The sequence below is a fragment of the Natrix helvetica genome, assembly GCF_964273705.1.
Source record: "Natrix helvetica genome assembly, chromosome: 4".
NCBI lineage: Eukaryota > Metazoa > Chordata > Lepidosauria > Squamata > Natricidae > Natrix > Natrix helvetica.
Window position 1 is genome coordinate 94,118,868 of NC_138550.1, and position 24,474 is coordinate 94,143,341.

Sequence of the window (24,474 nt, forward strand, 5' to 3'; positions counted from 1 at the left end):
CAACACCTGGAATGCTCTACCCGACTCGGTTGTTACATCCTCTAAAACTCACAGCTTCAACTTTAAACTGTCTTACCATGGACCTTACCCTATTCCTAAGAGGTCCGTAAAGGGGGTCTGCATAAGCACACCAGCATGCTTACCGTCCCTGTCCTACTGTTCCCATCTAGTTGTACTCATTCCTTATGCATATAGGTATACCTGCTTATACTTATATATTTATATGTTATATTCATACTTATACTTGTTTTTTTATACATGCTTGACAAACCAAAATAAATAAAAAAATGAATAGCCCTGCACTTGATCTCTATCCAGGAGTCATCCAGTTTAGCTTAGTTTAATCAAAACCTCCCAGGTGAGCCTTTATTGCTAGTGTCTGGACAGTGTGATTACTGAAAGGGGCACACCACGTACAAGCCAGAGCAAATCTGTGAATTTCTCAGCATTTTCTTTGCCAACCGTGATGACAAATTTCCAAAGAAAGGTGGAACACTTTCCCTGGAAGCCATTCCCGCACATGCTCAGTGCAAACGGTTAGGCAAGCTATCGCCTGAGCCTGGAAGCCCACGCCCTGGAGGATCCCTTTTAAAGGGATGGCGAAACCCGACCGCTCTTCCTCAACCACGGGCTTAAGGCAGCACATTCGCACTTCGCCCCGCCGCTCGCCGAGGACTCGCCGCGCGCCTGGGAGGATATTGCAAAGAGGGGTAGGCCGAAGGGAGGAAGCTTGTAGCAAGGCAGCGCCTGAAGCAATTCTGCTCCGGCCTGCAGATTGCAAACCGCTTCTAGAGGGCTGGTCGCGGAAGAACGTCTCGTTTCGGCCTCTTTCCAGGAAAGTTAGTTTAAAAAAAAAAGACTTTCCTCTAGGCCAAAAAATAAATAAAAATGCTTCCAGCCGTTGTTTGGAATTCAGAACTGCAGGGAAAATCTAACAGGCTGCCGAGTTGCTTTGCAGCTTTTAATTGAAATGAGGCGTAGATCGGTGGTTTGTAGAGCAAAGGGAGGTTGTGAGTATTTACAGGGCCTCTCCCAGGAAGTTTACAGTGCTAGATAGACGGGGAACATCGGCTTTTCCACGCCTGGATTCCTTTCCTGACCTTTCCCCTTCCCCGCCTAAGGGTTTTCAACCCGCCCACGTCCTTGAAGGGACGGGGTGCAGTTAGGTGGTTGAGTCAACCCAGGCTGGGAAGAACCTCAACATTAATCATTTTGCTTCTCCCAGGATTTCTTGCAGTTGCGCCGACGTTTCTCCCCAGCCAGACGTCTCTAGTAAGTGTGCTAGCAGCCCAGAATACTACCTCCCCCGCCCCCAGGTATGGCCATTACATGTTTTTCTCTCTCTCCTGTCCTGCAAGTGCCACAGGGTGAGATTGACGTAAAACGCCCGATGGCGTTTGTTGTGGCTTCCTTGGTTGGGAGCAGTGGTGAAATTCAATTTTTTTTTACTACCAGTTCTGCAGGCGTGGGTTGGTGGGCGTGGCAGGGGAAGGATATTACAAAATCCCCATTCCCATCCCACTTTTGGGCCAGCCAGAGGTGGTATTTGCCAGTTCTCTGAACGACTCAAAATTTCCGCTATCTGTTCTCCAGAACCTGTTAGAACCTGGTGAATTTCACCCCTAGTTGGGAGCTTGATTGACAATTTGCTGTGGCTCCCTTGATTGGCATGCTGTTGTATGAATTATTAACATAGGCTAGTGATAGAGTCAACCTTGACACCTTGAAAACACCTGAGTAGAAAGGCAGGTGCGTTTCAGTCAGTTGTGGAGAGCCTAAATCAGCTTTTGCACTTTGCAGGTGCAGTGTGCTGCTGTGAGTATGGAGTTACTCGTTGCACTGTATAAATTGTCCCACGTTGTGTTCCTTGTTGGATAGGCAGAGGAGAAGTGTTAGGGTTGCCTGGTTGGGATTCCAAATTCCCCATGTCCTGATAGGGCTTCTGTTTTTTTTGTGGAGCTGTACTGTTGCATTGAGTAAAGGAATGCCCCTCCCCCAAATATCTGGCAGAATAAAAAACTGAATAGAATTTAATAAACTTACTACTTTCCTACTCTTATCTTATATATGCTGGCATGGCTAGTGCATTTTACTGCTTAGGATTGCTGCTCTTGTTCCTTAATATGGTGGCTAACCTTTTTGATTTTTCTAAAATGTCTTTACTACACTGCAGAAAAAACATTCTACTTTTTTTCACATAGGGAGACCCAGTTGTTATCTTTGGAATTATATATGAGTCTGGCAGTGAGCTTCATAGTTCCCTTATATTTTGTCCACTAGGTTCTGCAAATCATTTTCCTTAAAGCAAGTAGCATAATTGTTCAAGCAGAACACAAAATATTTCCTTGGGTGGAGTGTTTCAGTCCTTATCTAGGAGTTAATCTATGGTTTATTGTACTATAATTTTTTCTCTAGGCTCGGAAACATGGACAGTCTTTCTACCGCAAACACCACCTTTGCCCTCGACCTCTTCAAGAAGCTTTGTGCAAATGATCCCACCAAGAACTTGTTTTTTTCTCCTTTGAGTGTGTCTTCGGCACTGCTTATGGTCTTGTTGGGTGCCAAAGGCAACACAGAAGCTCAGATGTCAAAGGTATATCAAGATATATTTTAACAAAACGAGAAAAGGGGGTTGGCTAGGAGGTGGTCCCTATCCTTGATAGCCAATTATGACAATATCTAATTTATTTATTAAATTTAAATGCAGCCCATTTTGCAACTCTCAGTGACTCTTTATGACCTCCTCTAGAAAGTTCCAAGTACACCTATCAACTTAAAAAGATTTCATTCCTAAGTGGAGGCTGTTTGTGCAATTGCCAAGTGTCTGATTAGCTTTTGAAAAATGCAGCATGCCAAAGGGCTGCCATTGTTATCAGGACTCTTTTAACTCTGGTCCCCATGCAATTCTCATCCAGGTTTGAGACTCTTGTTTGCATGAGGTGGGGAGCAGCTGCTGTTTGCTTGGAATGCAAACAGTGCAATAGGGATTCAGTCATTTTAATTCAAATTCAAACCTTTAATGTCAGAGTACAACATGTGTACAATGTGATTGGCTGAACCTCCCTTCATGCACTACCCCCACCCCCAACACAATAAAACTCACAGTGGAAGACAAAAAATCCCTATCCCAGTGAATCCTACTAACAAACAGTCCTATTGCATCATGTGAACTTACTGCATGTCGCGCTGGCCACGCACGTCAATTGTCCTATCTTGATATAGAGTTCTTTTTCATTCAGGAGTTTGACAACACACGGATAAAAACTGTTCTTCATCCTGTTTGTGTCGCCGCCTGTGCTTCTATATATCCTTCCAGATGGTAGGAGAATAAAGAAGGGCTGACCAGGGTGTACCATCTAGTGGTATCAGGGGACAGCCTACAATGTTTCGTGCTGTGCTCACCATCCTCTGTAGTGACTTTCTATCTGCGGCTGTCAAGCCAGCATACCACACTGTAATGCAGTGAGTGAGGACACTTTCTATTGTAGACCGGTAATCAGTTGTTGTTCCACTTTAATTTTTGGCAAGACCTGGAGGAAGTGGAGTCTCTGTTGGGCCTTTCTGGCCACCTGGATCATGTTGATTTTCCAGTTGAGATCTTCGCTGACATAGACGGGCCTAACTTTTAAAAAGCTATACTTACTAATTATGTAAATAGTATTATTTAGGACAAAAGTCCCTAACTTGAAGTTCCAGGGTTTGAAAATCTATTTTTGTGGATATACTTCACCACAATCCCAAAAATCAGAAGGGCAATTTACCAATATTTTGTGGTAGGAAAAAAACATCCCACCTCCAGTGTAAAACCTAAAATTGACATTTTTAAAGAATAAATAGGAACTCTGGGGAGTTGGGAGATGGACATAGAATCTTGGTTCTGGCACATGTTTGTGCTTCAATCCAGGATACCCATAGCATTCATTTATTTTTCAAATTCATAGACTGCCAAGAGTCATTATGAATTTAAAAAATGCAAAATACAGTAAAAATCAAAAAGAAGAAAATGGTACAGACCTATGCAACACATTAACAGAATCGACCTAAGGTACATGCTTTTTAGCTTTGTGCCTGCAGATAAAAACATTTTTCCAAGATCCATTTAAAGGATGACATAGTCAGGGGAACTTGAACTTCTGATGGGAAATGACTCCAGAGTGCAAGAAGGCAAAACATGGCACTAAAGATGAGACCTGGAACAACTCTATCATATCCTATTGAAACAATGGAAGAAAGGTGGCCATGGAATTACATGCCATGAAGATGTTATAGGTAGCAATCATCCAGGCACTTGTGGATAACTTGCACAGTTGGTGCAGTAGAGTGTGCCTATACCTGCCTATATTGCTCCATTCTGGACCAGCTGCAATTTCTGAGTGGCCTTCAAGAGTAGCTCTAAGAGGTGCTCTTTGCAGCAGCCCATATGTGAGGCAACAATGGAGTGAGTGACCAAGAGAAGGGATTCCCAGTCCAGGAAAGGTGTGGTTTGTGCACCAGACAAACCCTCCCAAGCCACTGCTGATACCTGCAGTGACTATTGAGTCCAAGAAGACCCGAAATCGTGCAGAGGTTCTGTCTAAGGGAGCTCTACCCCAGAGGTGGGTTGCTGCCGGTTTTACTACCGGTTCGCAACCCGTGTGCAATGCGTGTGTGTGCTGTTCAATATAAATTATTTGCACATGCGCAGATACAATTTACAGTGAACTGCGCACACACAGTCACTGAAAACCAAAATGGTGGTGGCTCAGCAGCAGCGAGGGAACCAGTTCAGGGCCTTGCAGGCCTGGGTCGCTGCCGGTTCTGCAACCCAGGCCTGAATTCCACTACTGGTTCAGCCGAACCGGGAGCAATCCACCTCTGCTCTACCCCATTCAGACTTAAAAGTTGGAAAGTTCTGATGCCAAAAGAACCAGAAACATGCAATCACCCAGTCTTGACAGGATTGAGCTTAATCCTGTTCCTGCCCATCCAAACCCCGGTGCCTGTCATGTCGGGCACTGGGAAATGACCTTGCTATTGTCCACTTCATGCCAATCTTCCTTGAAGCATTCAAAAGCATTTGCCTTCAAAAGTGCTGTTTACCATTAGCCTAAGAAATACATTTGCTCAAAAGTTTATATAAAGAGTAAAAGTAGGTACAAGAGTGTTCCTTCTGCCTTTTAAAAACACTTTATGCATGGAGGCATACACCTTGTGCTTTAAAAACCTTCTTTTCCAAGGAAGGGACATTTCTGAAAATCTTTCTTGCTTGTCTGTCAAATTGATTTTCAAAGGAGATCAATGACTAGGACTTTCAAACTTGTGAAGTCCAAATATATACAGTCAAGTCAAGCTTTATTTTTAGGGACTTTAGGGACACTTATACTATATGAATTTCCATAGCAACTGCAGGGAAATGGTTCCCTTTAAGGAAGGGTGTTTTTCCCCTTGTACTCTACAAGCTTGGGCTTCAAACATTACCCAAATACTAAGTAGACTCAACTCTGTTTAGTTTTGAAGCCCAGACCTGGTCAGCTATTAACTTAAAAAGCTTTACATCTGCAGGTCAAAAGTTAGCTACAAATTATATGGGAGACCGTTTGTAAGTTTTTCCAAGGCTTGCTGTTGTTGCATTACATTTTGAATTGATTTTAAACACAATTTGATTATCCATGTATCTCTCATAGGTGCTCTCTGTATCCAAAGATAGAGAAGTTCACCAAAAATTTGAGAAACTTATTTCTGAAATCAACAAACCTGGTGCCAATTATATCCTCAGTCTAGCCAACCGGCTTTTTGGAGAAACATCATATGATTTTCTTGCAGTAAGTTACATGCATGTTAAAGAATTGGCTGAAAATAGCCATAAATGTTCTCTGTGTTCTAATGTTTGTTTATCTCATTGCAATTGCAGTTTCGCTCTAAAAAGTATCTAATGCTCCTATAGCTATACTTGGTCTATTGAGAAATCTGAAGGGGGAGTTAAAAGGCCAATTGCTTTTACTGGGAATGCTACAGGAACACCCAGTAAGATTTTATTATCCTAAATATAGAACTCTCAAGAAAAGGAAAAATAGAACCGTGTGACCAATAATTGCCAGATATATTATTGAATAAACAAACTGTATTAACTATCCAATGGCACTGGCTGCCTGTAAGGTATATTGAGCCTAATAAATAATGTTTTCAGATTGTTAGTTCGTAGAAAAATGAGACAGAATCAATTCTTGTTTTTATTACTGCTTCTGTTATTGAGATGATGTTGTTTCTTAAGTCATTTTTAGAATCCACTGAGAAATTCTACCATGCAGGTCTGGAGAAACTTGACTTCAAACAAGCTTCAGAAGATTCAAGAAGACATATAAATGCCTGGGTAGCAGAGAAAACCTCAGGTAAGAATGATAATAGAGTTAATTAGCAGCTGCGTTAAGTAACACATGGAATATTGTGTGTACATGCGAGAGAGACAGACAAGGCAGGCAAACCCACCACAGTTAACCATTATTTGCTACATAGAAGCCCATCAAACCTCAAATGAAATTCTAGCCATGAATAGTTTATTGGTTTTATTGATGGACACATCTGAGCATATTTCCATTATTTAACTTCCCTGTATGTGTGTGGTAACCTTACTAAACAACGATATAAGATGGGCAACTATATAAATATTAAGGGAGGGAGGATGGGTGGATAGAGGTTGGACTGGCTCTGAGGAAGCAAAAGTTATAGTCCATCCTCAGTCAGGTGAGCTCTCTGGATGATTGCCTTGAGCTCCTGAAAGAGAATCAAGATAGAAATATAATAATTAAATAAAAATGGCTTTATTTTGGCTTACCTACAAACATGTCCATGATTTATTAAGTACTAAATTTACTAAGTTATAGGTAGGTAGGTAGGTAGGTAGGTAAATAGATATATCTATCTTTAGAAACAATACATCTTACAAGTGGGTTCCTAAGAATTTTTTTGTGCAATATTATGTGTATAAAAGTATTTATCAATTTAAACAGTTTTTTTTTAACTTTCAAAAAGGAAAAATTCAGGATCTGCTTGTCCCTCCAATAATTAATTCACTTACAAAACTGGTTTTGGTGAATGCTATCTATTTCAAGGGGAACTGGGCAGCTAAGTTCAACGAAGATGACACACAGGAAAAGCCATTCCGGATTAACAAGGTATTCATTTATTAACACAGTAAATGAGACATTATGAATATTTGAAATCGTGTTATTTTGTATATATCTGAAGCAAGTGTAGAATTAATTTGAAACATTCCTGTAGCAAAGAAATTGCCTAGTCCTTACATTTTATTGGTCTTCGTGGAAATGGATGAATCATGATCAATCATCTTGAGTCCTTCAGACTTTGTATGTAGCGTAGCAATTCAGACTTTTCAGCCATTGAAACTTTACTCAGGGATTTCTAGTTCAGCACCACTCCCACTCATTCTATGTGATCAACCACAACAACTATGGAGTGATTAGTGAATATATTTGCTGAACATGTGGGTCTCTTATGTATCATCACCTAGAAGTATTCGATTGAGGAGGAAGAGGAACAATATGTTTCTGTGTTGCTCTCCACAAAGAAGGATAGTTTTGATATTATAAACATCTGTTCATTTGAGAAAACTGCTGATTTAAACCACTCATTTGTGCTTCATTGCAACTAGACATAAAGATCGTTTTTTTTTTTCATTTTTCATCTTTCCCCATCTTTCTTACTATGTTCTCCTATTGGTTTCTTATGACTTATCACTTGTTTGTAACTTATGATTAATGATTGTAAGTTTGATTTATGACCTGTGACCTATTACATTATGCTGTTTATATGTACACTGTGAGCTGATACACCGGCGACAAATTCCTTGTGTCCGATCACACTTGGCCAATAAAGAATTCCATTCTAATTTGATTTTAAAGTCAAAGCAAAAGATGAAAGCTTTAAGGCGGGGGAGGGAGGGGGGACCAAGACTGAATATGTGATAGAATTATTTTCTATTTATTTGAAAGATTTCTTCTAACATGCATTTTACCTACTTGTAGAATGAAAGGAAAACAGTGCAGATGATGTTTAAGAAAGCAGAATACAACATGACCCACATATCGGCCTATCGGATTTCCGTTCTTGAGATTCCATATGTTGATAATGAGTTGAGCATGATCATTCTGCTCCCTGATGAGATTGAAGATAACTCTACTGGATTGGAAAAGGTGAGTTTTTCTTTTGTGAAACAGAATTTAAGACATTGTTTAATTAAGCCAATTAAACAAAGATAATGATAGGTCCTCAGTACAAAATTGTAGATTGGAGAAAAGAGATAGAGCGACATATTCTACATTGGGATTATCCTTCTTACGTTAGGAGGTTGGAATACAATAGTCAAAAAAGTTAAATTCAGAACAGAATTTAAGGCCTTGTCCATCTTAAAACATCTCTGATACTAACTGTACACTGTGCTTTTTAATACGGAAATTTGTCTTTCTGCAATTACAGTTAGTATTATTGGGTTGACTTGTATTTTCCCCTATTTTGAAAAGATGCAAAAAAAAAAAATCTCAAATGCACAAGCTAATGCAGTTATGTCTCTTATCATTGGATACACAATGTTATTCCACTGATGGAATAGGCAATTGATAAGATTACCAGTAGTATGCAGTACTACTCAGATGAAATTCCAGCCATGGAACATCTGACAGTACAAGGGATTCATTAAGAACTAGTTGTTTGAGACAGATTATGCTAGCCTTGTATCATCTTTAGCTGCCCCAAACAAAGAAGGGCTATATTGTCTGAAATAAACCAAGTCCTGTGGTGTCCACCTCCAAAGTATGATTTGGATGAGATCTGCCTGGAAAAGAATTTTCTCAGAAATATCTCTCGGCTACATCCTATGCTTTTCCATAGGAACCAGTTTAATGTCCATTCTTATTTTTATTTTTTTGATATTAGCCAAAATCATGTTCTGCACATTCACAGGATAATTTTAGCTCTGATAATTATATAGGTAATCATTCATTTAGTGACCGTTCATGTGATTGCAGGTTGGATACCTAGCAAACAACTCATATTTACAACTGATTGTAGTGTCCTGCAATCACATGATCATGATTTGTGACCTTTTATGCCAAATTTCCAGCAAAAAACATCAGTTCACATTTCGAACAACCACAAATTCTTAACTGTGATGATTCTCTTAACATCAATCATAAAAATTGTAAAATTGGGTCCAGCTTGACTTATGACCACAGTGACTTACAACAGAAATTTTTATCCCAGTGGTGTGGTCATAAGTTGAAGACTACCCATAGCTACTATTTTAGCACCCCTTTTGATATTTATATTCTTTGGTTACATCTTTGTATTCTTATCTGTGTTTTACTGAAAATTGGAGAAGTGTAGCTAGCTATGCTGTAACTTAGAGGTTTTAGAGTTAAGAAAATCAATATAAAAAATTAAACTATTAAAATTGACCAAGATGGCAAACTGACATCAGATGATATATATATTTTTTGCAATTTGAAGAGGAAAGTTTAGATTCGGGAAAAAAATATGGAATGCTAACTGAAGTACGTTGGGTCATTGAGATACCTTTATGAAAGTCTTTATGAGCATATAAGGAAAGTTGAAATTGCTCCTATTTCACTTGAAAGGTACTACAGAAAATAATGTTACAGGTATTATGAAAAGTGTGGGTGTTATCCATAGTTAATTGATCTTTTGATTTCAAATGGCAAATAAATCTTTATATTTCATGTAGGATGACAATAATTTCAATTTTAACAATCAAAGTAATCGGCATTTATATGTCTAAAAACGGAGGCTTTACATACATTTGCTTCTTTTTCTTGGCAAGCTTCAGAATACCTTTACTGCACTCTAACAATGGTCTATATTTGATAAGAGTCAGTAGAAGCTTCCTGTCACTATTAAGAAAACAGGTAACCAATATGGTTCTAAATAAGGTCTACCCTATTGTTGTCACTTTAAATTACCTTTCTAAAGTTCGAGAAGGAAATAGAAGAATTTACAACTGCTTGTCAAATTTCATATTTTTCTATCACTGCATCGTATTTCTTCTGCCAGAGTGAATTTATCAGGATACACCATTGTGTCATATAACCATGAATTCCTTTCTCCTTTAATGCTTTTCATCTTATTTTAGCTGGAGAGAGAAATTACATATGAGAAACTCATGGACTGGATCAATCCAGAGAATATGTTCCCAAGAGAAATTGACCTCTCCTTTCCCAAATTTAAACTGGAAGAAAAATATGATCTGAAGCCTGTTCTGAGAAGCATGGGAATGACGGATGCTTTTGATGGCAAGGCAGACTTCTCTGGAATGTCAGCTAACAATGATTTAGTCATCTCTGAAGTTGTTCACAAATCATTCATAGAAGTCAATGAAGAAGGCACTGAGGCAGCTGCTGCCACTGCTGTAGTCATGATGGTGCGATGTGCAATGTTTCAGCCACAATTAAAAGTTGACCACCCCTTCCTCTTTCTTATTATGCAGCGATCTACAAAGAGCCTCCTGTTCTTTGGTAGATGTTGTTCTCCGTAATAGGTGCATTCTGCCTATATTGATTAAATGCCTTAACTCCTCAAATATTTATAAGCCACTTTTCCAAGAACTTTCATCAACACACATTTGTTTTTCTCTGTATGTATATACTTCCTTCTAGTCATATTCAATTTTAATACTTCCTTTCCAGGAGAGAATTATCTTTAATGATTTCAAGGAAATAATTTTAATACAAGATTCCAGTGCTCTGATTAATAGATAAGTCCTGCACAATTGCTTTGAGATGTATGGGAATTTGGTACGCAGGGAAGAAGTGACTAAGCATGAATCAAGGTTTCGCAACATATATGTATCTGCCCTGTATACCTTTCCATCTAATGATATGTGTTACTGATATGTATCAATTCAGCTTGCCTCATGGTTTGTCATTTTTTGTGATGTCATGGCTAGCCATGGATGTCCCTGCTGAGCTTATAATAACTAGTGTAAACAGTGCTAGAATGAATAGACATAACACATTTTTGGTGGTATATAAATAAGAATGCAAAAGAGAAATATGAATCCTATCTCGAAACTCAAATGTACGGATTATTTGATCAAGTAATTTTATTGAATGCAATTCAGTTATCTATAAAAGATATTTACCTTATTACGGTTCTTACTTTGATGCAGAGTTTCGTGTATTTAGAATTGAAATAAAAGCATTTGATCGTTGCTGTCATGTATCACTGAAATTGGTTAAATTTACACACTTTGAACCTTCATTTATTAACTCTATTGCAATAGGATGAGATCACACAATATACTAAGCCAAAACTAAACAAATCACTTAACATGCATGAAAATGACAAATATGTTGAAAGATTTATTTATTATAGCTGATGTTAATCTAGTTCTAAACAAGAGCAAGGATTTTATCTTGCATAATTGTAAAGTGAGAGTCCATTAAACCAAGATAATGATAGGTCCTCAGTATAAAATTGTAGATTGGAGAAAAGGGATGTAGTTACTTATCCTAGATTGGGGTTATCCTTGTATAAGGAGGATGGAACAAAGTAGTCTAGACACCTTTCAATTTTAGTAAAAGCTGAAACAGACTGTATTATCTTCCCTTCTCTGTAGGGTAGTTTGTTAAATTTAAGTAAGTTGAGATGATGGGATTTTTTTTTCAACACTTGCTGAGGTCATGAATGAAATGAAATGAATGGATGAAAATTGTAAAGCTTCAATTGATGTTGCAATACAACAGAGCATATTCCCTGGCATAAACTGAAGCCGTCTGATTTTTGTTGTCTACAATGAAATATTTTTATTATTTTACACAAAATTAATTCAAAAGCAATGTGAATAGCAGCAATGTTGGTTGTGATATCCCTGGTCTCAATTTGAGAGCTGGATCAGGATTATGGGTGCTGTCAAAAGGCCAGTAGCCAGGTTGCCACAACTAGGTGGGCATGGCCAGCTTGATGCCACTCGGCGCGGCCTCGTCAGGAGAGAACAAGTCCCACTGGCTAACTTGATGGGACAGTTTGGTACCCCACAAGCTCCTCCTCTCCAAACTGCTGGCAGCCAAATGCATGCGTGTAAATACATACATGAATTCAATTTTGGGGACATTTATCCACAGAGGAAAGACAGGGCCTTCTCCCCAAGACCAGGCATGATTGGCAGTTTGTTAGCTCAGATGTGGATAAAAGTCTCCAAGCTTGGAATGGTGTGTGCCCGTTTGCACACTGCATACAAAATGAGACATCATTCTCCCAATCCCAGACATTGCTGGCATTTCCCTGTCTAGTTTCCCCTCCCAGCAAAGCAGGAGGCAGAGGATGCTGCTGGATGTGGAAGCATGGAGTGGGGTATGTTTTCCCTAACAACAATAACACAATAACAAGAGTTGGAACAGATCTCGTAGGTCATCTAGTCCAACCCCCCCCCCCCCACCCAAGCAGGACGCCCTACACCATTTCTTTTTTACTTGAATGAAACTTTATTTCTTAAAAATGTTTAAAGTGGGCTTACATTAATGCAGGGTCCAAAGTTATCTTTATGGCTATGTAAACTGGAAGTAAAGTAGAGATTTAAAAAGTACAAATGCTGCCAACAAGATGTGAAGGTGTGAAAAAAACTCTTGAGTTACAGTATTTAAAGCATGAACCAAGCCATTCATATCCTATTTTTTTATTTAGTATAGGCTAAATGCGCTGATTGTATTTCCTCATGGGATTTTAGGATTAAGTGTATACTATCTTGAAAAGATAGATTTATATTAGATTACATAATTTATTTCTTGTCATCTGACCAGCTAATTTTATAATCTTTATAAGTTCTCTTCAGTATTTCAACAGTCACAGAATGATCAGCTTTATCATATCCTGCAGAAAGGACAAATACACAGATTTTCTTTGCTGTTATAATCAATTTTTCTTTCTCCAAGACACTTGCATACAAAACCTAGCTTTTCCATTTCAGAATTTACTTTTTCAAATATGGGATTGTGGAATTCGGCATCCATAATGCCCCTCACAATGATACCAGGATATATTTGAAAGTGCCATCGGGGTCCACCTCCATTTCGGAAACCGAGCTCAGCTGCCCTCCAGCCACCATTATCCAGCCTCATGGACTGGAGTAGAGTACAAGCCAAAGTGCAGAAAGAGAAAGCATCAACATATTTTTGGCATTGTGTTGAGCCTCCTCAATGCAAAAAGCGACCCTAAAAGATGGCTGTCCAGTCACTTCTTGAAAGCCTCCAGTGGTGAAGTTCCCACAACTTCTGAAGGCAAGCTGTTCAGTTGGTTGGTTGTTTTCACTGTCTGAAAATTTTTCCTTATTTCTATGCTGAATTTCTCCATCAGTTTCCATTATTCCTTGTCTGGCCTTCAGGTGTTTTGGAAAATAGCTTGACCCCCTCCTCTCTATGGCAGCCCCTCAAGTATTGGAACATTGCTATCATGTGTCCCTTGGTCCTTCCCTTCACTAGACTAGCCATGCCCAGTTCCTGTAACCGTTCTTCATATATGTTTTGGCCTCCAGTCACCTTTGTTGCTCTTCTCTGCAGTCTTTCTAGAGTCCACATCTTTTTTATAGTTTGGTGACCAAAACTCGATGCAGTGTTCTAGGTCAGTCAGTTAAAAATCCATCTGATGGTGATGGTATCTATCCCACTTTTTTCTAGCTTACTAAGAAGTAGGTTGTGGACTACCTTGTTGAATACCTTGCTAAGGTCTAAGTATACTGCATCCACAGCACTTTGCTGGTCTACTAATTTAGTCACTATGTCAAAGAATGAAATAAGATTGGTTTGGCTTGATCTGTTTTTAACAAACCTGCTGACTTCTAGTTATTACTTTACTCGTTTCTAGATGTGTGCATATCTGTGTTTTTATCATTTTTTCCAGTATATTCCCAGGTATTAGTGTTAGGCTGATTGGTCTGTAGTTTCCTGGGTCTGTTTTTTCCCATTTTTTTGAAGATGGGAACCACATCAGCTCTTTTCCAGTCCTCTGGTTGTTCCCCAATGCTCCAGGATTTTTGAAAGATATGATACAGTGGTTCTGAGATGACATCTGTCAGGTCTTTTAGAACTCTGGGCTGTAATCCGTGAGGTCCCAGTGATTTATATTCATCAACATCAGACAGGTGTTCTCTTACCATTTTTTTCTTATTTTAACTTTTATTTCTATCTGCCTTTAAAGTTGTTTTTGGTAGGTGGTTCTATAGTTTCTTTTTGCATGAGGACGGATGCAGTGGCATAGCGTGGGGGGTGCAGGGGGGGCCGGCCGCACCGGGCGCAACGTCTGGGGGGGCGCCCTGACTCGCCCCGCGCCACCCTTTGCCGGACTGTGGCCACCTCTTTCTGCGCCCGGCTCGGCCCGCAAACTAAGCTCCCCGGCCCCGGCCCGCCCAGGCCCCTCCTGCGCACCGCCTACCTCCCAGCGGAGCTGGCAAGACCCGCCGCGCCGCCCCCGCGGGAGCCGAAGGAGAGCAGCGCTGCGCTCCGTCTGCCCGCCGCTGCAACGCCACCGCGTCCTCCCGCTCTGCCTGGAGCGCCCCGGGGAGCCGGCGCCTTCCTGAAGCCCCCGGTGCGCCTCCCACCCCCGCGGCACCTGCTTCCCTTCAGTCGAGCCTTTTCCCGCTGCCCTTCGAGCTCCTTTTCGGGAGGAAGGCAGGAGGCCAGCATGGAGAGCCTCACTTGACTGATGCCGACCCAGGGGCAGCTGCAGTCGGGCCGCCCTTGGGTTAGGGGGCGCAAATTACTTGCCTTGCCCCGGGTGCTGACAACCTACGCTACGCCACTGGACGGATGCAAAGAATGAGTTAAGCATTCTGTTGCCTGTTACTTCCTTTGCGGTCTTCTCTCTTTAGCAGACTGACTGCTTCCTTGATTTTTCCCCTACTTGTTATTTTTATGTTGAAAGAAACTTTTTTTATTATTAACTTTGACTTTTGTTGCAAGTCTTCATTTAATCTGAGCCTTGGCTTTCCTAACTTCCTGACAAGACAACATATATTGGTGACTTTAGGAGCAAGTTCTCTCCAGTAGGTTTCTCACCCCATCTGGCTTCTGCTGCTCTATTCGGTTTTCTTTCCCTCTTCCCCCCCTTTCCCCGTTTCCCTTTTCCCCCTCCTCTCCTCTCCTTTCCTCTTCCTTCCTTTCCATTCAGTGAGCTTGTGCAGCTGGGTTGGACGGGCTAAGTGCGTGTATTGGAGGCGCTGTGTGGATGTGGGCAAATAGACAGCAACCCCATCCTTCCTCCTCCTCTCGCTCCTCCCACGGCTTCTAACTCTCGAACCTTTACTGCACTCTAACAATGCTCTATATTTGATAAGAGTCAGTAGAAGCTTCCTGTCACTATTAAGAAAACAGGTAACCAATATGGTTCAAAATAAGGTCTACCCTATTGTTGTCACTTTAAATTACCTTTTCTAAAGTTCGCGAAGGAAATAGAAGAATTTACAAGTGCTTCTCAAATTTCATATTTTTCTATCACTGCGTCGTATTTCTTCTGCCAGAGTGAAATTATCAGGAAACACCATTGTGTCATATAACCATGAATTCCTTTCTCCTTTAATGCTTTTCATCTTATTTTAGCTGGAGAGAGAAATTACGTATGAGAAACTCATGGACTGGATCAATCCAGAGAAGATGTTCCCAAGAGAAATTGAACTCTCCTTTCCCAAATTTAAACTGGAAGAAAAATATGACCTGAAGCCTGTTCTGACAAGCATGGAATGACGGATGCTTTTGATGTGGGCAAGGCAAACTTCTCTGGAAAGTCAACTAACAATGATTTAGTCATCTCTGAAGTTGTTTACAAATCATTCAAGGAAATACTTTTAATACAAGGTTCCGGTGCTCTGATTAATAGATAAATTCTGCACAATTGCTTTGAAATGTATGGGAATTTGGTACGCGGGGAAGAAGTGACTAAGCATGAATCAAGGTTTCGCAATGTATATGTATCTGCCCTGTATACTTTTCCATCTAATGATATGTGATACTGTACAGTCAATTCAGCTTGACTCATGGTTTGTCATTTTTGTGATGTTATTGCTAGCCATGGATGTCCCTGCTGAGCTTATAATAACTAGTGTAAACAGTCCTAGAATGAATACACATAACACATTTTTGGTGGTATATAAATAAGAATGCAATGGAGAAATATGAATCCTATCTCGAAACTCAAATGTACGGATTATTTGATCAAGTAATTTTATTGAATGCAATTCAGTTATCTATAAAAGATATTTACCTTATTGCGGTTCTTACTTCGATGCAGAGTTTCATGTATTTAGAATTGAAATAAAAGCATTTGATCGTTGCAGTCAAATTTATTATCAGCTAGTGTGGTGAACACTGTGTTACTGAGCTCACGTATCTCCAAACTGCTGGCAGCCAAGTGCACACGTGCACGTATACACATGAATTCCATGTTTGGGGACATTTATCACAGGAAAGACAGAGCCTTCTGCCCAAGGCCAGGCATGATTGGCAGTTTGTTAGCTCAGATGTGGATAAGCTTGGAATGGTGTGTGTGCGTTTGCACACTGCATATGAAATGAGACATCATTCTCCCAATCGCAGACATTGCTGGCATTTCCCTGTCTAGTTTCCCCTCCCAGCAAAGCAGGAGGCAGAGGATGCTGCTGCTGGATGTGGAAGCGTGGAGTGGGGTATTTTTTCCCTAACAACAATAACAGAATAACAAGAGTTGGAACAGATCTCGTAGGTCATCTAGTCCAACCCCCCACCCAAGGAGGAGGTGTAGGAGGCCCTACAACATTTTTTTTTTTTTTTTACTTGAATGAAACTTTATTTCTTAAAAATGTTTAAAGAGGGCTTGCATTAATGCGGGTCCAAAGTTATCTTTATGGCTATGTAAACTGGAAGTAAAGTAGGGATTTAAAAAATACAAATGCTGTCAACAAGATGTGAAGGTGTGAAAAAACTCTCGAATTACAGTATTTAAAGCATGAACCAAGCCATTCATATCCTATTTTTTTATTTAGTATAGGCTAAATCAGGGACGTGCGGGCAGGGGAGGCAGAGCCTCACCTCTTTTCATGAAATAATAGTATATAATATTATATACTATATATATGTATATGTATATGTATATGTATATGTATATGTATATATATGTGTTTGTGTTACAACCCCTGGTATGCCCAAATATGGGAGGGAGCTCACTCCTCCCTCTTTCTGTCCTTCGGCTCATCACAGAAAACCATGCAGGCAGAAACCCATATTTTTATTTTTAATGTTGCCTTTTTATATTTATGTTGTAATTGTGCTGATAAATAAATAAAGGGAGACTAGTATGGATCCATTTCAAGCTGTTTAGCTCACATACATACATACATACATACATACATACATATATGGCCGGATGGATGTATATAATATTAGGAAGGTTCTCGTCATTCCCTAGTCACTCTCGAGGACTGCGGAGCGCGAGCCGGCAGAGCACGGCAGAGCACACTCAGGAAGGCGGGGAATGGGATCACATGTGCTGGAGGCTGAGGCAGCCTCAGCCTCCAGCACACGTGGTCCCATTCCCCGCCTTCCTGATGACGTCACCAGCCTCACCAGCCATAAACCTCACCGCACGTCACTGGTGTATACTATCTTGAAAAGATAGATTTATATTAGATTATACAATTTATTTCTTGTCATCTGACCAGCTAATTTTATAATCTTTATAATATTATATACATCCGTCCGGCCGCGCCCGGGAGCTGCGGAGGCAGAAATGTTGTCGGCGCTCCCGGATGACGAAGCCACGAAAGCGACTGGGCATTCCCCAGTCGCTTTTGTGGCTTCGTCATCCGGGAGCGCCAACAACATTTCTGCCTCCGCAGCTCCCGGGTGCGGCCAGACGGAGGTAGCCAGAGCGCCCCCGAGGCGGTCCGGGCGGACGAAAGAGCGAGCGACCGAGCGAGCGATGGAGGATCAGGCTGCCTCGCTCGCTCTTTCGTCCGCCCGGACCGCCTCGTCGCCACTCTGGCCACCTCCGTCAGTCCGCGCCCGTGAGCTGCGGAGACAGAAATGTTGTCGGCGCTCCTGGATGACGAAGCCACGAAAGTGATTGGGGAACGATGAGAACCTTCCTGCCTCTGCTGGATTTCGCGCGCTCCTTGCGACTGCAGTCGTGAGGAGTGTGCAGAGTCCAGCAGAGGCAGGAAGGTTCTCGTCATTCCCTAGTCGCTCTCGAGGACTGCGGAGCGCGAGCCGGCAGAGCACGCTCAGGAAGGCGGGGAATGGGATCACATGTGCTGGAGGCTGAGGCAGCCTCAGCCTCCAGCACATGTGGTCCTATTCCCCGCCTTCCTGATGACGTCACCAGCCTCACCAGCCATAAACCTCACCGCACGTCACTGGTGTATACTATCTTGAAAAGATAGGTTTATATTAGATTATACAATTTATTTCTTGTCATCTGACCAGCTAATTTTATAATCTTTATAAGTTCTCTTCAGTATTTCAACAGTCACAGAATGATCAGCTTTATCATATCCTGCAGAAAGGACAAATACACAGATTTTCTTTGCTGTTATAATCAATTTTTCTTTCTCCAAGACACTTGCATACAAAACCTAGCTTTTCCATTTCAGGGTTTACTTTTTCAAATATGGGATTGTGGAATTCGGCATCCATAATTCCCCTCACAATGATACCAGGATATATTTGAAAGTGCCATCGGGGTCCACCTCCATTTCGGAAACCGAGCTCAGCTGCCCTCCAGCCACCATTATCCAGCCTCATGAGTACAAGCCAAAGTGCAGAAAGAGAAAGCATCAACATATTTTTGGCATTTCATTTCATTTCATTTATTGAATTTATAGACCACCCTCTCTCCCCGAAGGGACTCGGGACGGTGTACAGACAAAAGCTAAAAAACCGTATACACAATAAAAATATAGTAAATACCCCTTAAAAACAAATTAAATAAGGAGTCTGTACAGTAATAGTAAAAATTAAAAACAGCTTAAAAAGTCAACCCCTAAAAATTTAAAATACCGGCCAGGAGGATTGAAGATTAAAACTACGATTGGGCCAGGCCAGCTAATTGGAACAGGTGGGTCTTGAGTTTCCTGCGGAAGGAGCGGAGATCGGTGGTAGTTCTGATGTCGGGGGGGGAGGTCATTCCAGAGGGTCGGGCCCATCACAGAGAAGGCCCTACTCCTGGGCGTCGCCCGCTGGCATTGCTTAGTGGACGGCACCCGGAGGAGTCCCTCTCTGTGAGAGCGAATTGGTCGCAGGGATGTGTGGGGTAGGATGCGATCCTGCAGATAGCTAGGTCCTGTGCCATGGAGCGCTTTAAAGGTGATAATCAACACCTTGAAACGCACCTGAAAAGCCACAGGTAACCAGTGCAGCTCGCGCAGGAGAGGTGTTATATGGGAGTACCTGGTACTTCCCATGATTGCCCGCGCGGCCGCATTCTGGACCAGCTGCAGCCTTCTGGTGCATCTCAAGGGGAGCCCCATGTAGAGAGCATTACAATAGTCCAGGCGGGACGTCACAAGCGCGTGAGTGACTGTGTGAAGGGCGTCCCGGTCCAATAGGGGACACAATTGGCGCACCAGGCGAACCTGGAGGAACGCCCCCCTTGCCACGGCTGTCACATGGTCATCCATCGACAGCCGGGCATCCAGGAGGATGCCCAAATTGCGCGCCCGTTCCACGGGGGCCAGTTGTTCGCCCCCGATGGCCAGTGATGGAACCCACTGGTTGAACCAGGGCACAGGTAACCACAGCCACTCCGTCTTGGAGGGGTTGAGTTTGAGTCTGTTGCTTCCCATCCAGACCCGTACAGCCTCCAGGCACCGGGACATCACTTCGACGGCCTCGTTGGGGTGGTTCGGGGTAGAGATGTACAGCTGAGTATCATCAGCGTACAGATGATACTCAACCCCAAAACCACGAATGATCTCACCCAGCGGCTTCATATACATGTTGAACAGGAGAGGCGAGAGGACCGACCCCTGTGGCACCCCACAAGTGGGTGGCGTCAGGGTCGACCTCTGCTCCCCTGCCAGCACGCATTGCATCCGGCCGGAGAGGTAGGAGGAGAACCACCGCAGAACGGTGCCCCTCACCCCCAACCCCTCCAGGTGACGCAATAGGATACCATGGTCGATGGTATCGAAGGCAGCTGAGAGATCTAATAGGACCAGGATGGAGGAGCAACCCCCATCCTTGGCCCTCCAGAGATCATCCACCAACGCGACCAAGGCTGTCTCCGTGCTATGACTGGGCCGGAACCCGGACTGGCGCGGGTCTAGATAATCAATTTCCTCCAAGTGGCGTGGGAACTGTTGCGCCACCACACTCTCTACAACCTTTGCCAAAAAGCAAAGGTTGGCGACAGGACGATAGTTGGTTAACATCGCTGGATCCAGGGAAGGCTTCTTGAGGAGGGGCCTCACCACCGCCTCTTTCAAGGCGGCCGGCAAGGACCCCTCTCTCAAGGAAGCGTTGACTAACTCCTGGAGCCAGCCTCGTGTGACCTCCCAGGATGCCAGTATAAACCAGGAGGGACACGGGTCCAGTAAACATGTAGTGGCTCGCAGTCGCCCACGCAACCTGTCCATATCATCGGCAGCAAGAGGGTCAAACTCCTCCCAGAATGGTCCCTCAAGATTCGCCTCCGACGTCCCCCCAGGACTACTGGAAGGGACCCACTCACTACGGATCTGAGCGATTTTGTCCTGCAGATATTCCCCAAATTCCTCTGCTCTACCCTGCAAGGGGGCTTCCCACGGCCTCTGCGAAAGGAGGGAGCTGGTCACCCGAAACAGGGCGGCAGGGCGGTTGTCTGCGGACGCAATAAGAGCGGCACAATATTGGCGCTTGGCCACTTTTAATGCCACAAGGTAGGTCCGTAAATAGGCTCTTACCTGTGTTCGGTCAGATTCGGAGCGCGAGGATCTCCATCTGCTCTCTAGGCGTCTCTTGTAAACCAAGGGGCTAGGGTGACTCGCTGCCGCAGGAGAGGCCGCAAAGGCGCAACCCGGTCCAAGGCCACCAGGTCCTACATCCGGGAGCGGGTCAGGGCTACAGGAAGTGGCCCAAGCTCCGTCTGGAACCTATCGGGTTCCATCCTGGGGCGGAACCATCTAGGACCTTCTGGTTCCGCCTCCCCGCGATGGAGGGTAGCGCCTGGGAAGTCGAGCCGGAGAAGTGAGTGATCTGACCATGACAGGGGTGTAATAACTAAATCCCCTATTCCCAGATCACTCTTCCACTGGCCAGAGACAAAAATAAGGTCCAGCGTGTGGCCTCCCTCGTGTGTGGGGCCTTAATTATTTGGGTCAGGTCCATGGCTGTCATGGAAGCCATGAACTCCCGAGCCACCTCGGATGATTCGCCTATCGACGGCAGGTTGAAATCCCCCATAACCAATAGCCTGGGGGTCTCAACCGCCATCTCTGCAATCATCTCGAGGAGCTCAGGCAGGGCCGTTGATGCATAGCGAGGAGCCAAGTATACAATCAGCAAGCCCAACTGTCTCCCTGGCCCCCATTTCACGCCAAGAGACTCACACCCGGATATCTGTGGCACAGTGAACTCTCTCGGTTCCAGACCCTCCCGTATAATCACCGCTCCCCCCCCACCCCTACCCAGGGCCCGCGGCTGATGGAATGCACGGTATCCTGGTGGGCACATTTCCACAAGGGGTAAACCCCCCTCGTGGCCCAATCGTGTTGAGCCTCCTCAATGCAAAAAGCGACTCTAACAGATAGCTGTCCAGTCTCTTCTTGAAAGCCTCTAGTGATGAAGTTCCCACAACTTCTGAAGGCAAGCTGTTCGGTTGGTTGGTTGTTTTCACTGTCAGAAAATTTCTCTTTATTTCTACGGTGAATTTCTCCTTGATCAGTTTCCATCCATTATTCCTTGTCTGGCCTTCAGGTGTTTTGGAAAATAGCTTGACCCCCTCCTCTCTGTGGCAGCCCCTCAAGTATTGGAACATTGCTATCATGTGTCCCTTGGTCCTTCCCTTCACTAGACTAGTCATGCCCAGTTCCTGTAACCGTTCTTCATATATGTTTTGGCCTCCAATCACCTTTGTTGCTCTTCTCTGCACTCTTTCAAGAGTCCACATCTTTTTTATAGTTTGGTGACCAAAACTCGATGCAGTGTTCTAGGTCAGTCAGTTAAAAATCCATCTGATGGTGATGGTATCTATCCCACTTTTTTCTAGCTTACTAAGAAGTAGGTTGTGGACTACCTTGTTGAATACCTTGCTAAAGTCTAAGTATACTGCATCCACAGCACTTTGCTGGTCTACTAATTTAGTCACTATGTCAAAGAATGAAATAAGATTGGTTTGGCTTGATCTATTTTTAACAAACCTGCTGACATCTGGTTATTACTTTACTCGTTTCTAGATGTGTGCATATCTGTTTTTCCCAGTATTTTCCCAGGTATTAGTGTTAGGGTGATTGGTCTGTAGTTTCCTGGGTCTGTTTTTCCCCATTTTTTGAAGATGGGAACCACATCAGCTCTTTTCCAGTCCTCTGGTAATTCCCCAATGCTCCAGGATTTTTGAAAGATATGATACAGTGGTTCTGAGATGACGTCTGTCAGGTCTTTGGGGTGTAATCCGTGAGGTCCCAGTGATTTATATTCATCAACATCAGACAGCTGTTCTCTTACCATTTTTTCTTATTTTAACTTTTATTTCTGTCTGTCAGTTGTTTTTGGTAGGTGGTTCTATAGTTTCTTTTTGCATGAAGACGGATGCAAAGAATGAGTTAAGCATTCTGCTGCCTGTTACTTCCTTTGCGGTCTTCTCTCTTTAGCAGACTGACTGTTTCCTTGATTTTATCCCTCTTGTTATTTATATGTTGAAAGAAACTTTTTTTATTATTAACTTTGACTTTTGTTGCAAGTCTTCGTTTATTCTGAGCCTTGGCTTTCCTAACTTCCTGACAAGACAACATATATTGGTGACTTTAGGAGCAGGTTCTCTCCAGTAGGTTTCTCACCCCATCTGGCTTCTGCTGCTCTATTCAGTTTTCTTTCCCTCTTCCCCCCCCCTTTCCCCCTTTCCCTTTCCCCCCTCCTCTTCTCTCCTCTCCCTTCCTTTCCGTTCAGTGACCTTGTGCAGCTTGGGTGTGTGGGCTAAGTGCGTGTATTGGAGGCGCTGTGTGGATGTGGGCAAATTGATCGCAACCCCACCCTTCCTCCTCCTCTCGCTCCTCTCACACCTTCTAACTCTCGAAGCCTGCCTCGTTCAGAACTCTTCCCCTACCCTCCAGTAAAGGTCAGAGTGTCAGGGTGCTACTGTCTTGCCAGTTCCAGAGTCCCCCCAGCGCTCACTTCGTTGCACAGTCAAGACCTGGGATCTGTGCAGCTGTGGCTCTCTGGTAAGGGTGGGTCCAGTGGTTGGGTTCAATTTTTTTTACTACCAGTTCTGTGGGTGTGGCTTGGTGGGTGTGCCTTAATGGGTGTGGCCGGGTGGTCATGTGAGTGGGTTGGTGTGGCCAACTCCACATCACATCAAAGGGCGCCTTACCTCACCCCGCTTTCCTGGCCTCCTGAGCTCTTCTGGTCTTTGTCTATTAATTTGTCTACTACTACAGTGTCTTGTTGATTATCTAATGTCTGCCTGTCCTTCTGGGTCCAGAACTCCCACATATTCTTAGCTCTATTATTCTCCACAATCTTCTGGGGAAAACTCCTTGATGGCTGGCTGGAGAATTCTGGGAGTTAAAGTCCATACAACTTTCAGCTGAGAGACACTGGTCTACCCCTTGGGTTCTATCTAGTGTGGTAAATCCCTGTTTCTATGGATCTGATACTTAGTGCCTGTTCTTGAGCTGTTATGATCAGTGATCAGTGCTGCCTTTTACACACACACCACTTCAGAAATAATTATAAAAATGATTATTTCTCACTCATTTCTTTATTAGTAGTAGAAACCAAATAAGCAGCCATAAATGCCACTAAGTTTATGTAGATAGATAGATAGATAGATAGATAGATAGATAGATAGATAGATAATAGATAGATAGATAGATAGATAGATAGATAGATGATAGATGATAGATAGATAGATAGATAGATAGATAGATAGATAGATAGATAGATAGATGATAGATAGATGACAGATAGATAGATAGATAGATAGATAGATAGATAGATAGATAGATAGATGATAGATGATACATAGATGATAGATAGATAGATAGATAGATAGATAGATAGATAGATAGATAGATAGATAAATAGATAGATGATAGATAGATAGATAGATAGATAGATAGATAGATAGATAGATGATAGATAGATAGATAGATAGATAGATAGATAGATGATAGATAGATAGATAGATGATAGATAGATAGATAGATCTGATGCATATTTATTGTTGTGAATGCTTTTGCAAAACAGGTGCTGGGAAGACTTGCCACAGGTAAGTTCACAAAGCACCTATTTCAAATAACATTTCCTAATTGTG

The 24,474-nt window shown here is 42.7% G+C and overlaps 1 protein-coding gene across 6 annotated transcripts; it reads left to right on the plus strand.

Annotated features, from left to right (window-relative positions):
- The first annotated feature begins 558 nt into the window (after positions 1–558).
- Positions 559–11,218, plus strand: LOC309391423 (leukocyte elastase inhibitor-like). 6 transcript variants are annotated; one of them, XM_081951870.1, is made up of 8 exons: positions 559–710; positions 1,226–1,316; positions 2,416–2,593; positions 5,664–5,801; positions 6,251–6,368; positions 7,009–7,151; positions 8,022–8,189; positions 10,142–11,218. In XM_081951870.1, the coding sequence occupies exons 3-8, from the start codon at positions 2,426–2,428 to the stop codon at positions 10,541–10,543; spliced, it is 1,137 nt and encodes a 378-aa protein (XP_081807996.1). In that variant the 5' UTR covers positions 559–710; positions 1,226–1,316; positions 2,416–2,425; the 3' UTR covers positions 10,544–11,218. The 6 variants fall into 6 exon arrangements, with proteins under 6 accessions (XP_081807996.1, XP_081807999.1, XP_081808000.1 ...); XM_081951873.1 differs by having other exon boundaries at positions 1,226–1,272; XM_081951872.1 differs by lacking the exon at positions 559–710 and adding an exon at positions 741–1,010.
- The last annotated feature ends 13,256 nt before the right edge of the window (positions 11,219–24,474 follow it).